At 33.9% G+C, this 14277-nt stretch overlaps 1 protein-coding gene across 4 annotated transcripts in view; it reads left to right on the top strand.

Annotated features, from left to right (window-relative positions):
* ST7 (suppression of tumorigenicity 7) overlaps window positions 1–14277 on the top strand; it is a 320239-nt gene that overhangs the window by 211986 nt on the left and 93976 nt on the right. For all 4 annotated transcript variants that reach the window (XM_074268213.1, XM_074268214.1, XM_074268216.1 and 1 more), the window contains 4 exons: window positions 718–833; window positions 2617–2692; window positions 9664–9818; window positions 12580–12677. In XM_074268213.1, coding sequence (XP_074124314.1) covers window positions 718–833; window positions 2617–2692; window positions 9664–9818; window positions 12580–12677 — 445 coding nt within the window. The remainder of the gene's footprint in view (window positions 1–717; window positions 834–2616; window positions 2693–9663; window positions 9819–12579; window positions 12678–14277) is intronic.

The raw sequence follows: 14277 nt of genomic DNA, 5'->3' as shown, positions 1-14277 counted from the left end.
CTCTTCAACTGGAAGGTCATCTGGACAGTCTTCTTCTGAATGTGAGAAAGTAGAGATCCAGAAAAGTCAAATAACAGGCCAGGCATTGCACATGTGGCCAAGCTACATGTAAACCTTGTCCTAGGATGGCAAATTCTGCTTCCCTAAAAAAAGAACATAGGAAAAAACCAACGCATGACAACCAACTCTTTCTGTGGAGCATTTGGAAATATTGATGACTGTTCTGTAAACATTTTTAACAGAGATAGAAATTTAAAAGTCTTAATAAGAACTGTAATTTATATGAGCCCACATTTCCTCCAATGCTTTATACTACAGATATATTGCCAAATCAAAATGTTTTGAAGCATATTAATAAAGATAACTCAAATGAGATCTGAATTTAAGTTAGCAAAGTAATTGGGCAAATTGGAGCATTCCCATGCTTTTGAAAAAATATTCCTAGTCATTATTATTAGAACTTTCTTTAGCACCTTATCAATGGCAAGTCATAATTTAGGCCAAAGGTGTAGAAAAAATTATTAATTGTTTCTACTACAAACTCTGGAGGGAATAAAAATATGATTAAAACACATTGTGAGCCACGTACTTTTGGTCATTATTTATACAAATGTTTTAAGTATAGATGATGTTGATGTTCTTACACCTATGTAGATAAATGGCGAATAAGTCTTTTTGTTTCCCAGAAGTATCTGACTGCCTTATCTTCCTTTATAGGTATACATGGGTAACAGGACGAGAACCTTTGACCTATTATGACATGAATCTTTCAGCCCAGGATCATCAGACATTTTTTACATGTGACACAGATCATTTGCGGCCTGCAGATGCAAGTAAGAAATGTTTCAGATATATTTTGCATAGAAGTTATAAAGTTGTGAGATAATAATGATGATAAATAAAAATAATAGTACCCCATTTGGGGAAAAATCTTATATACAAAGGTTCATATACATAAAAAATTGTGAAATTGGGGGACAAAATTAAAATTTTGTCCTTCAGTCAGCAAACACTTGTTAGTATGGTACCTATGTGATAGGACTAATAGGCAGGCATTATGGATTCAAATATGAATGAAAGAAGCAATATTTATTAAGAGTAAATTTTAACAGGGGAGACCCATATGTATATACAAGTATGTATAGAATAAATATAAAGATAATAGCTAAAAATAAATAAAAATTAGTTGTATATGCAAGGGAGTTAGAAGGGAAAACTTTAGCAATTGGGTAGAATCCGCAAATGCTTCATTCATGTGAAAGAGAATACATCCTAAGTTGCTATTTGAAGGAAGGAGAAGGATTCTATGAGTTGGAAGTAAGAGGCAGGGAAGTGTATTCCTGAAATGGAGATGGGAGGTGGAACAAATTATGTGAGGAACAGAGGGAGAGAAGCCCAATTTGTTTACATTGCAGAGTGTGTGTAGTGGTGGGCAGTCCACTGATGTCCATTGAGATTGGAAACATAGTTAAGACCAGGTGGTTGTGAAAGGTTTTAAATGCTAAAACAAAGAATTAATATTTTATACAAATGTTAATTTGGGAGCTGTTGGAATCTTTATTGAGTGGGGGAGCAATCTGATCAGATGTGTTTTTAAAGAAAATCACTTTGGCAGCAATGTGGAGAATGGAGTAGAGCATAACAAAACCAATTAGGAGATTATTAGTATGTTCGAGGTGAAAAGAGATGAAGACCTAAACTAAATTGATGGCTACATGAGAATAGAATCCCATATGAATAATGACCAAAAATAGTGACACTTTTTAATTGCCTTTAAATTTATGTTTATGTACAAAAAAATAAAATTTTCATTTAGTTTTTTTTTTTTAATTGTTCGTTCAAACACAGATGTTGTATTAAAGCAAAATTACACTTAAGATTCAGATTCTGCCCCTAGAGTGATTGAAAGGAGATACTTTATCCAGTTAAAAGTTAAGAACTAGTGAATGTAAATGATAAGAATTCCATCCTTTTTAGTTGTTTCATTATCAATCATGCTCCACTGAACAATCCACAAGGCATATATAGTAATGGCTACAAGGGGTAACTGTGTGCTTTGCTCTGCAAGAGAAAGCATTTTTAAGGGAAACTTTTCACTCTTATACAAGAGGAGATGGCTCTCTGTGTGTGTTTGTGTGTTTATGTAATAGAAAATTTAGTCCTCTGCCTGCATGTTAATTCAAAAATGGTATAGCATGATACTGTAATGTCTGCGGCTTGCAGCAAGCATTGTCAATAGAGAAATGGCAGATATAAATGATGCTATTGACTAATTGGAAGGTAAGTTATCAATACTTCAGTCTTCTGAGGTCATAGAAGATTCTGATATTTAAATTTGGTGACTAGGAACCTATTAGAAACTTCTTTCCTTTCTTGAATCTTCAAATTTAAATTCTGTAGACACATCATTGAACAAAAGCTTTATGTAATCTGAGTATAAAAGAGAACAGCAAAAAATCGATCAATTGTATATCTTTAGGGAGACAGGCTGATTCTCTTGGTATGTACAGTATTTTCTAATTCAAGCACTTAATTAGATGTCACAGTATACCTGATTTTTTCTGATGGTTCTATAGTGATTGATGTGGTTTTTTTTTGTCTTTTTTAATTTAATAGTCATGCAGAAAGCCTGGAGAGAAAGGAACCCCCAAGCTAGAATTTCTGCAGCACATGAAGCCTTAGAGTTAAATGAGTAAGTGAGAGGAATATTATGTCTTTTCTTAATCTCCGTGATGAAAATTCCATACTGGGCTGGAATGCAGAGTTGCTATTAATATCAGACTGTAATAGATTGTGAATTTGAACTAGATAATTTACATAGGGAACTGAAATTTTAACAAAAAAAATTTTAGCATAAACACACAGAGATGACATATAGTAGATTTTGAGACCTAATTGAAATTCATGGTGCCATATAGTTTCAAAATTATATAATCATTTGCATTCTAAGCAGGAGAAATTGTAACAGATTCGGAATTCTCTCTAGTGCTATCATATTTTTAGATGTTATTCCTGCTAATGGATGAAGCATACCAAGATATAAATAATGAAATATATGTATATATTTCAAATATATACAAAAATAAATGTTGCCCTACAAGTGCTGTTAAACATTGGAACCAGATACTGAGGAAGGTTGTATGGTCTCCTTTGTAATTGACAAGTGAAATCTAAAAAAAAAATGGAGAAATCCTCATATAGGCTTGGAAAAATTGAAATACAATAATAGATAAGACATAGTTCCTGCATATATTTATAGAGTTTAAAACTCTGACTGGGATTAGGGGGAATATATGACACATGGACAAGTAACTATAAAGAATAATAATAGCCAATATTTAACATAGTGTTTTATGGTTTAGAAATAGACAAACTAAATATCTCTATTTTACTGATGTGTGTGTTAAATGTGTAAGTGTGAAATTAAGTGAGTGGTCTGATGTAGTATAAACAGCATTGGTCTTAGTGTTCTGAGTCCAAATCTGAAACCAAACCCATTAGACCACATCACGCCATAGATTCTTCCTTATCCCCCTATATAACCACATAAGAAGTGCCATATGAAATTCAGTAGTGATCAGAAAAGAGTTTCATAGAGTAGCCAACATTTTACTTGGATTTCAAAGGCTAGGTAAATTGACTGTTTTCACAAGGTTCCTTCTCAAAGCAAAGAGTCTTGGAAAATAAGAAGCTAAACCCCAACCCTCCCATAAGTGATTGATTCAGTTCATCCCTCTGCCAGTTACAAAGGCCGTTTATCAGAAACAAAATTAATCAGTAAATTTGGGTCTTATTTAGTATTTATTTTCTCCCCATAGCCTAATCAAAATGTTGATAAACAAGGAAATGGCCATAGACTAGGCAATGGATGAGATAGAAAGGTAAATTGTATCATCTGACATAGTATAAGTAGTACCTAATACTCATTATTTTTCATTTCATTTTTCAAAAGTTTTTTGACATGGGGAAGTATCAGTATTACCCTGAAGCCTCCTATTAAGAATTCATTGATTACTGATTTCTTTCTTACTTACAGAAACATTATTAAAAGGATTTGGATCTTAATTCTAGGGAATGATAGTTGACCATCCTATAGCTGGAAAGCAATCTGAACCATCAGAAATTCTAATTCCTAGATGTTATCATTATTTTAAAAATAATATTCATTACAACATTTTAAAGATTTAAGGACCCTTACTTATACTTGCCCAAGAATCCTGTCAGTGGTCATCTGGTGTGTACATTATGTTCTTTATTAAGGAAAACAGTGCTAATCATCATGATGAAGTGTCCATCATATTGAACCTGAATTTTCCTCTGAAACTTTCCTCCATTCTCTTAGATCTGCCTTCTGAAATTAAGAAGGACAAATCTAATCTTTCTTCCATTAAACAACCATTCAGATATTTGGAGACAACAATCATATTCCCCATCTTCTTTTCTCTAGACTAAAAATTCATTTCTTTCATCTAATCCTTGGATGACATAATTTCAAGACCTTTTGCCCATCCTAGTTGCTTGCCAGTTTATCAGTGTTCTTCCCTAAAACCAAATGCCCAGAACTAAACATACTATTCTAGATGTTGTCTGGCCAGAGTATAGCAATAATATCACCTTCCTACTCCTACATATTATGCTTTTTTCAGTGCAGTCAAGATTATATTGGCTTTTTTTGGCTGCTATAACCAATATTGACACAAATTGAACTTGTAGTCCATTAAAACCCACAAATCTATTTCACATGAACTGTTATCTTGGTACCTCTCTTCCATATTGTACTTATTAAATTTGATTTTTTGGACTCCAAAATAGACATTTTCATTTATCTCTCTTAAATTGAATTTTTTGAAATTTAATTCAGTATTCTAGCTTATTTAAGGTCTTTTTGGATTCTGACTTTGTCATCAATTGTCTTAACTATCCTTTTCAGCTTTGTGTCATTGATAAAGTTAATAAATCATGCCATGTATCCCAGGCCAGAACTAAACTAGGTACCAGTGATTCAGGCTCAAAGAATGAGATGCAGTAAGGCATTTGCAAACCATAAAAATTCAGTAAAATGATGTTGATAACAAGGAATTTAAAGAATATAATCTCAGAGTTTAAAAATGAAATGGAATTCTGCTTTCTACTTTATCAATCACCAATTTAGGAATCCAGGAGAGTGACCTGCAAGCAGGTGGAGTTTAGAAATAACTTAAGATGCAATATTTTAAGTGTTCCACTCTCCCAGTCCCTGCAACCTCCTCTCCTTACCTCCAATGCCCAAAGGACTACCTTGGTTCTTAGCTATTGGAGCTACTGCCAGATAGTGAGGAACCTTTGGGAAAGCTGAGAAAGAGAAAGAGAAGGTAGGGATTAGAGGATGAAAGGGAAAGGAAAAGAAGGAATATTTCTCTGCTAGAGCAATGGGGAGTATAGAGTATTCCAATGCATCTTACTTCCCATTCTTTTCCAGCAATCCAGCAGTGGTCCAGAGACTTGCCCATATCCTTGTTGACCTCCATAAGTGGTACTGAACTGGGAAAAGCCTGGGTCCAAATCATATATTAGATACTATCTGTTTGACTTTGGGCAAATCACTTAAACTCTTTGAACTCAGTTTCTTAACTTGTGAAATGAGAAGGTTGTACTTGATGATCCAGTACTTAGCATAATTTCTGGTACATAATAGATGATTTATAAATGTTTATTGATTGATTGATTGACCTCTAAGGCATCTTATAGCTTTAAACTTATGATCCTGTGGTCTTAGACCTCTTTAAGTAGATATCAATTCATAATGGCTACTTCTTTGATCTAGTCATTCAATTAATTTTAATTCTAACTTAACTGTTTTGTAGCTGATATCTTTTCAACAATGGAGCATGAGAGACTTTGTCAGTTTCTTGAATGTGTCTTGTCATACTCTATCTACACCATTACTTTAATATATCCATTTAATTTCCTTCTTTTAAAAACAGAAATGGGGGGCAGCGAGGTGGTGCAGTGGATAGAGCATCAGCCCTGAATTCAGGAGGATCCGAGTTCGGATCTGGTTTCAGACACTTAACACTTCCTAGCTGTGTGACCCTGGGCAAGTCACTTAACCCCAGCCTCAGGGGGGAAAAAATAGAAATTAAGTTATTTTGACAATAGACTCTGAGCTTCTTGAAGACCAGAATAGGTTTGTCATCGTATCTCTGTTACCCACAATAATATCTGTTTTGTATTAGATGCTTTAAGAAATGTCTGTTGAATAACCATAGAAACATTTTGATTGCTGCTTTCTTCCTTAGATAGGTTGATGTTTACTATTGATTTAAATAGTATCTTCTCAAATTAACTCTTTAACCAAGGTTTTTAAACTTTCCTTTTTTTCTCCTTTCTCAAAATTGAGAAATACATTCTTTTCCCATTATCATGACAACTCTTGTTTCTTTCATGAATTCTTAAAGATCACTGACAATCACTCAACATCATATATGCCAATTTTTGTAGTCCATTTGGGTCTGGTGATTTGAATATATTGTCTTTCATGTTACTTCTAGTCAGGAAGATAGAAGTTCAAATTCAGCATCACCATTTCTCTCAACTATCATAAAATAATAGTAATAAGGCCAATAGTACCTGCTATTTTAGATTTTAGTGAGGCACAAATAAGATTTAAAGTGTTTCATGAACTTTTTATATTTTATAAAGTATTTTATATAAGTATTTTATAAATGCTAGTTATTATTACCATCTTATTTAATAAAATGATCTCTCAAGGTTTTCAAATGAAAATTTCAAGATGTGTTTTCAAGATTTTTTATAAAACTTGTGTAATTACTAGAACAGATTTTGTTTTGTTGATGTGATCTGATACAACCCTCTTCTCAGTGTTGCCATCTTATGTGTTATTAATTACTTTAAAAAGCACATCAAAGTCTGACATGTTTTTAAGTTCAGTAGGATTCTTTTGTCACTGATGATGACAGATCATTATAGAAATTCTCACATGCATTCCATGCTTGTTTCCATTTTCACCTGTGAATATCCCTGAGATGATGAAACTCAATTGGGATATGCCCCAAGCTTTCTGTTCACTTTGCCAAACCAAAATTTCCCTCCCTGCCTATTAGTTCCCTATATATTTTGTTTCCTCTGTTACAATATATAAACTACTGGAGGTCAGGAGGGACTGTCTTTGCTTTTATAATAATATCTAGAGCTTAGTAGAGTACATAGCACTTCATAACTCTTTTGTTCCCTTCTTTTCCCTCCTTTCCTTTCCTTCCTCTTCTCTCTCTCTCTCTTCCATTCTCCTTTCCTCTCCTTTTTTGTTTTGTGTAATGGCAAGATAACAGTTTTGGATTTGGAGAGGACCTTCTAGGTCTAGTCCTGCCACCTTATTTTACAGATGAAGAATTTGAGACCTATCAAGGTTAAATGGCTTGCTCCGAGATATTCAAGGAAAGGGCAGACAAGTATTCCAAATTCAGTGTTCAGATTCCAGATCTATCACTCCTTCCCCTGCATCATACTTCCTGCTCATAATCTACTATCACCCTTTTCCATATGAATTTATCATCTTAACTAGTGTTGCCTCTGGCCTTTGTCTCTACGTGGCAAAGGCAGCAGGTATTTATACAGCCTGAAGTGATTTCTAGGTTTGTTTGACCTAAATAGGAATACCATGGGCAACAACTCGGTGTAGTAAATCAGGAGGCAGTATTACACAGTAGAGAGAATGTTGGACTTTGAATCAGAAAGACCCAACTTTCAATGACTCCTCAAACTCTTATTAGCTGTATGAATCTGGGCACTTCCAAATCTAAATCCATGATCCTTTTAAAAATTTCTGTAGAAAACAGTGATAATCAGGATTAATATGTTTTTTATTTTTATATATTTTTAGCATTGATAGCTTATTTGAAACTTTTTTAGTAAGACTCAACTGAATCTTACCATCCCTGGGGTTGTTGATTGAATAGAAAACAAGTAAACCAAATGTTACATTTGTTAACATTTATATAATGATTTATCTTCATTGATCAGTGGATAAAAACCTCTCACTTTGTGTAACTATAGTTATACTATTGTTTGTAGATGATCTAAAAATTGTGTAATTCTTAATACCCTTCTGCCCTTTTATCATTCTATCTGTCTATCACCATTGCTGTGAAAAATAGTGCTTTGAGAATTTTTCTCTTTCATTTCTTTTTTTTTGGGGTGGGGTGGGGAAGGATGTTCATGGATTGTCAGGGTCAAAGAATTCCCATAATTAATTATGTTGGCTTCACACGAGATGGTATTTGTAAAATGTTTAATGCCTGGCACATAGTAGGCACTTAATAAATACTTGTTCCCTTCCTTTCTGTCCATCCATCCACGAGTCATAGACTCAAATCCTTACAAGTCTTGTGTTACAATGGCATGGATTTCAAGAATCTGGGATCATCTCCATATCATGTCATGCTACAGCATAAAGAAAAACTTTATAGAGTAGGAATGAATTCTTTTCTCATTCAAAAAGACCACAACTTGAAAAAAATCCCTATGTAACAAATAAACAAAAATCAGGACCTTTTCCCTATTGTATTAAGTTGACCATGCTTTTTAATTTGAGTTTAAAACTGAACTACTTGTTTTTTTTTCCTTTAAAAAAATAAACACATAGAAAATGAGCCAGGACCCGCTTTCTGTAACTCCAAAATTCTGCTTGCGTTTCCACCTTCTTTCTTTCTTTTCTTTTTTTATTGATAGTTTTTATTTACCAGATACATGCATGGGTAATTTTACAACATTGACAATTGCCAAACCCTTTGTTATAATTTTTCCCCTCTTCTCCTCCCCCCCCCCCCCATGGCAGGTTGACCAATACATGTTAAATATGTTAGAGTATAAATTAAATACATTATATGTATACATGTCCAAACAGTTGTTTTGCTGAACAAAAAGAATCGGACTTTGAAACAGTGTACAATTAGCCTATGAAGGAAATCCAAAATGCAGGCGGACAAAATTAGAGGGATTGGGAATTCTATGTAGTGGTTCATAATCATCTCCCAGAGTTCTTTCGCTGGGTGTAGCTGGTTCAGTTCATTACTGCTCTATTGGAGCTGATTTGGTTCATCTCAATGTTGGAGAATTGATCATCATATAGGATTGTTGTTGAAGTATATAATGATCTCTTGATCCTAGTCAATTCACTCAGCATCAGTTCCTGTAAGTCTCTACAGGCCTTTCTGAAATCATCCTGTTGGTCATTTCTTACAGAACAATAATATTCCATACTATTCATATACCACAATTTATTCAGCCAATCTCCAAACGATGGGCATCCACGTAGTTTCCAGTTTCTAGCCACTACGAAAAGAGCTGCCACAAACATTCTTGCACATACAGGTCCCTTTCCCTTCTTTAGTATTTCTTTTTTTAAGCCCAGTAGTAGCACTGCTGGATCAAAGGATATTCACAGTTTGATAACTTTTTAAACATAGTTCCAAACTGCTCTCCAGAATGGCTGGATGTATTCACAATTCTACCAATAGTGTCCCAGTTTTCCCACATCCCCTCCAACATTGCGCATTATCTTTCCCTGTCATTCTAGCCAATCTGACAGGTGTGTACCCACCTTCTTTCTTAAGTATTTCCTTAGATTTATTGTTGACAATTGCTTTTTGTTCCTCTTATTAACAGGTGTGCCACTGCATACATCCTCCTGGCTGAGGAGGAAGCCACCACTATTGTAGAGGCAGAGAAACTCTTTAAACAGGCTTTGAAGGCAGGAGAAGGCTGTTACAGGCGTTCCCAACAGCTACAGCATCATGGAACTCAGTATGAAGCCCAACACAGTAAGATTTCTTCTGAGTTAATTCTGTGAACATTTTGATTAATAAAGGATCAAAAAATGAGATTCCTTTCCTACCCAGTCACTTCAGTATTTGGCTTTGAATTTTAGTTATAGACCTCTTAAACTACATGTGTGTGCATGTGTATTTTAATTCTTCCTTTGGACTTCATTTAAAGTGATTCAGCAAATTTTTCTTAACACTCTGCTGTGTGTAGGGCACTGTGCTAAGTGTTTGGGATACAAAATGGAAATGAGATAGTCTTTTCTCTTTAGGAGCTTGCCGTCTCATAGGGGATGGATAATACACATCCAGAAGTAACTATCCTATAAGTTAAGAATTCAGTAGAGGCCCAGGAGAGATTCAGCAGAATGGCGACATGAAGCATGTCTGAGAAGAAGTGTTTGAGGGGGTGAATCAGGAGATGGTTCAGGAAACAATTGGTGTCTAAGCTTTCCTCCAAAGAAAAACTACTAGTAACATTCATTTTCAACAGATCTGGAAGTGAGTTTCAAGACTATAAGTAGCCAGATTCTTCTATTATTTCTTTTCTGCCTATAGACACAGTCATGAAGGTGAACATTAATAATGCAGAAACATATCTATAGCATTGCTACATATTTCTCCATTATTAAATGTCTCTTATTCCAAAATATGAGTTAAAGTTGCTTTCAGCAGCTAAATTGGTCTTGGAAGACTCAGAGAAATCATAAAATGTTAGAGCTTGAGAATATCTAAGAACTCATCTAGATTAAGTCCCTCATTATACAGATGAAGTAACTGAGGTGCAGGAAAGTTAATGCTTACTCATATGTCAACAGAAAGCATAGCTCATAACTCGGGGACAGTATAATTATTAAATGGAACCACCTGAAAAAATAATTTGATTGTTCAAGCATTTAGCATTTATTAGAAGACAAGTAACTTTTAAAAAAATATAGAAAGCTAAATGTTATATGTTACTTGGTAGTTATAATAGGCTTTCTTTTGCTTTTTAAGACACATTATTTTTCTGTCTTCAGAGACTATCTCAAATTAATGTCCTTTTTTAGTTTTTCTTTACATCAACTGATGTTCTGGTCTTCTAATCCTATGTTCATTTATCTTAGGCTTATGGTAGTGAGGTATGAGATAGAAACTAGAGAATTAGGTCACATTTGGCATCCTTACTTCTCATTAGTTGAATTTTGAAGTTAGCCAACCTTATAGAAAATGGTGTCATTGCCCATCAACAGGTAATTTTCAGAATAGAATGGGACTTTTTCTTCAGTGTTCTCCAAATTGCAATTTGTAGAGAAAGAGATGAGACATGGTATTTTCTTCTCATAGCTAGGAGTGTCAAATTAAGCATTAGTGGTGATTTTGGTTTTGTGTGACAACTCACATTGCATTAATCTTCACTATTCAGGCACCAGAGTGATCTTTGGCACATAATTCACATATGCAGGGATATGTGCACATACCTCATTACATGTAGATTTAATTTACAATGAGCAAACATGCTTAAGCAATTCTCTAATCACCACCTGTTTCTCCACCCTGATTTGGAAAACATGAACATTAGGCACAACACAATGGATTTTGAAAACATATGTAGTTAATGAGTGTTTTATGAACTATTGGGGTATTAATACATAAAATTACATAATCTGAAATACAGCTGAAGAAATTTTCTCTTTCCTCTTGGTTCTTTTCTCCTCAAAATTCAATCCTTTCAACCTGTTGCCTAAATCTATCCAAAAATATAATCACATCTTTAAAATAATTTGTAGGTACTTGGAAAGTTTTCAGCACACATCTTGTTCTCATTGTTTAAGACTTGAAATGTTAGGATTTTGGTCTTAAAATCTTTTAATGGCTACATATTATACATGCACTTAATCTATAACAGGTGTGTCATATTTTCTGAAATATGGTAATTTTATAGAGGATTTAGTGTATGCATATTCTCACTGGTCTAAAAACATATTTAAAAAGACATAGAATTAAATAAAAGATTAAGATGAAAAGTTGGTAATGCATTTTTTAAGAGTCATATCGGTGACTATTGTTATAACTATTTAGCTTGTCAATGCTTTCTCTAACACAAGTATATTTTTGTTTCCCATTGCACATTGTATTGTTATATCTGGAATGTGTTATGCTGCCATCTACAATAGACTGCTTTGGGGACCTGGAGATGATTATGATGTCACTAGTGCTAGGGCAAGAATAATAAAAAACAGAAGTTCAAAATGTGGCTTCTCCAGACTTAATGTCAAAAAAAGGGGAAAAAAAGTTCTTCATCAGGATGCAACCTGAGATTCACCTCTTTGCATCCTTAGAAAAAAAAACCATGCATACTTGAGTGTAATTCTTGGCCCATAAGACTTCGTGCAAGATGGGTATATTCATAGTCTTAGGCACAATCTAGCAGATGAATTTCTTTACTAAATATTTACCAAGAACTAGATCATTAATCTGACATTAATTTGTTCACTCAGCATCTTTACTTAATAACATTATCTAGATCACCAGGCACATTCAAAATCTTAGTGCTCTATGGTATGTTCACTCTGCTATTAATGGGTTCAGGTTGTGGTTCATCCTTAATAGGGCTCTGGTTCTTGACAATAGCAAAGGTAGAGAAGGAGAGCAATAAATCTTCACTTGCAATTTTTCTCTGTGAGGATGGTAAATGAACCTTTTTGTATTATTCTTTTTTTTTCTTTGCTCAGCAGAATAATCATGATTTCATAACTTTCATTCTTCTTTCCCTCTCTAGGACGAGACACCAATGTCTTGGTCTACATTAAAAGGAGGCTAGCGATGTGTGCAAGAAAGCTTGGGAGGACAAGGGAGGCAGTGAAAATGATGAGAGATGTGAGTGTGAATTTGTACTAATGGGTTTGTGGCAAGATATCTAATGGGAAGTTCTAGTTGAAGATGACCAGTTGCTATAAATAGGTAGGATATGCTTTAAAGCTCATGTTAGAAATCTATTCCAGGATCAGCTATATAAGCTAAATTATGTTAATTTAGGCTTGTTCTATGTATGTTTTAAAATTTGGGATAAATTTAAACAACATTAAATATACAACTGTGTAGTAATGTACTGTGTTATAACCCTATCCTACTGAAATTATTTTATATATTTCTCCAGTTTCTATCCAATATCAGAAGTTTTTTTTTTAAAACATTGAATTGCAGAAAGAAGCTAGTTAATAAAATTTAAGGAACCAAAAAGAGAAGCTAGAATTTTAATTTGGGGGACTATTGGAATATTTTAAGTAAGATCAACAAAGAATTTTTGCTTCCTAAATCACTATAGAAAATATGTTATGTTAAGGAACAGATGTAATAATAATATCTGGATCTTCCTTTGTGAATATTCCTTGCTTAAAAGCTTTTTCCTAATATAAATTGTGAACATAAAATACTTATCCTTATTTGAGGATTTTTTAAAAAATCTATTGGAAAGATCTTTCCTTTCAATGTAGGAGATCCAACTTCTGATTTCAGTTCCAATTACCCTTTCATATACAATATTCAGTAAGTGACAATGTTATCACTTAACTACCAAAAAAAGTATCTTGTCCAAAGTCTGTTAAGAGACCAGGATTGTACAAAACTACTTATGGAAATCTTTCATAAATTTGAAGAGGATTGGTTGCTTAGTATGATGTATGAATGTCCCCTTTTGTAGGAGTGGAATTGTACTACAATTTCAGTCCCAAATTATTCTTGGTAAATAGCTAGATAAAGTATAGAAAAATAACATACTGTAGTGGGCAACACGAAAATCCATCCTGAGAATCAGGCCGGAGATGCAGATTCTGATTTCCCAGCTCTCCCAGTAACTGTCTGTGTGACTTTTAAAGTCATTTATGTTCCCAGGTCTGAAAAAAAAGTGTGTAAAAAAAAAAAAAAAAGGAAGGATGCTAATCCATTTTCAGTGGAATGGAGAAAGGATGAAATTCTTAATTCTCTTAATTGTTGCTATTTAGGAGAATAGAAGGCATATGAGATGGGAGAATATCAAGATGGTACCTTTTATACAAAGACATGTTCTCTTTATTTTGGTAGAACTATTATCCAAGGAAAGTACCCCAATTTGAATACCCTGTATCTTCAGAAAGAAATATAGAACTTTGCGCACTATTATGGTTTTTTAAATAGTATGCAGAAGTATTAAGTGAGAGGAACCTGAAGCCAATAAGTGAAACTTTCAGAATGCTTATCCTTGAAAGTTCTACAAAAGGTAGAATAAGTTTGGAAATTTTTAACTGGACCTAGCTTCATTGTACTTGTAACAGTCTGTTTTATTTTTATTGTTTTGCCTGAACATTTTGAATAGGTTGAAAAGTTGGCATATTGTAATGATTAGGATTTTTGGGGGGGCAAAGGAAGGGAGAGGAACAAACATTTCATAACCACTCACTACATTCTAGGTACTCTGAGAAGATCTTTTATAAATTACCTT

This window comes from Sminthopsis crassicaudata, chromosome 5, assembly GCF_048593235.1.
Source record: "Sminthopsis crassicaudata isolate SCR6 chromosome 5, ASM4859323v1, whole genome shotgun sequence".
NCBI classification, from domain to species: Eukaryota; Metazoa; Chordata; class Mammalia; order Dasyuromorphia; family Dasyuridae; genus Sminthopsis; species Sminthopsis crassicaudata.
Note: the sequence above shows the minus strand (reverse complement) of the source record. Positions and strands in the feature narration are given on the sequence as shown.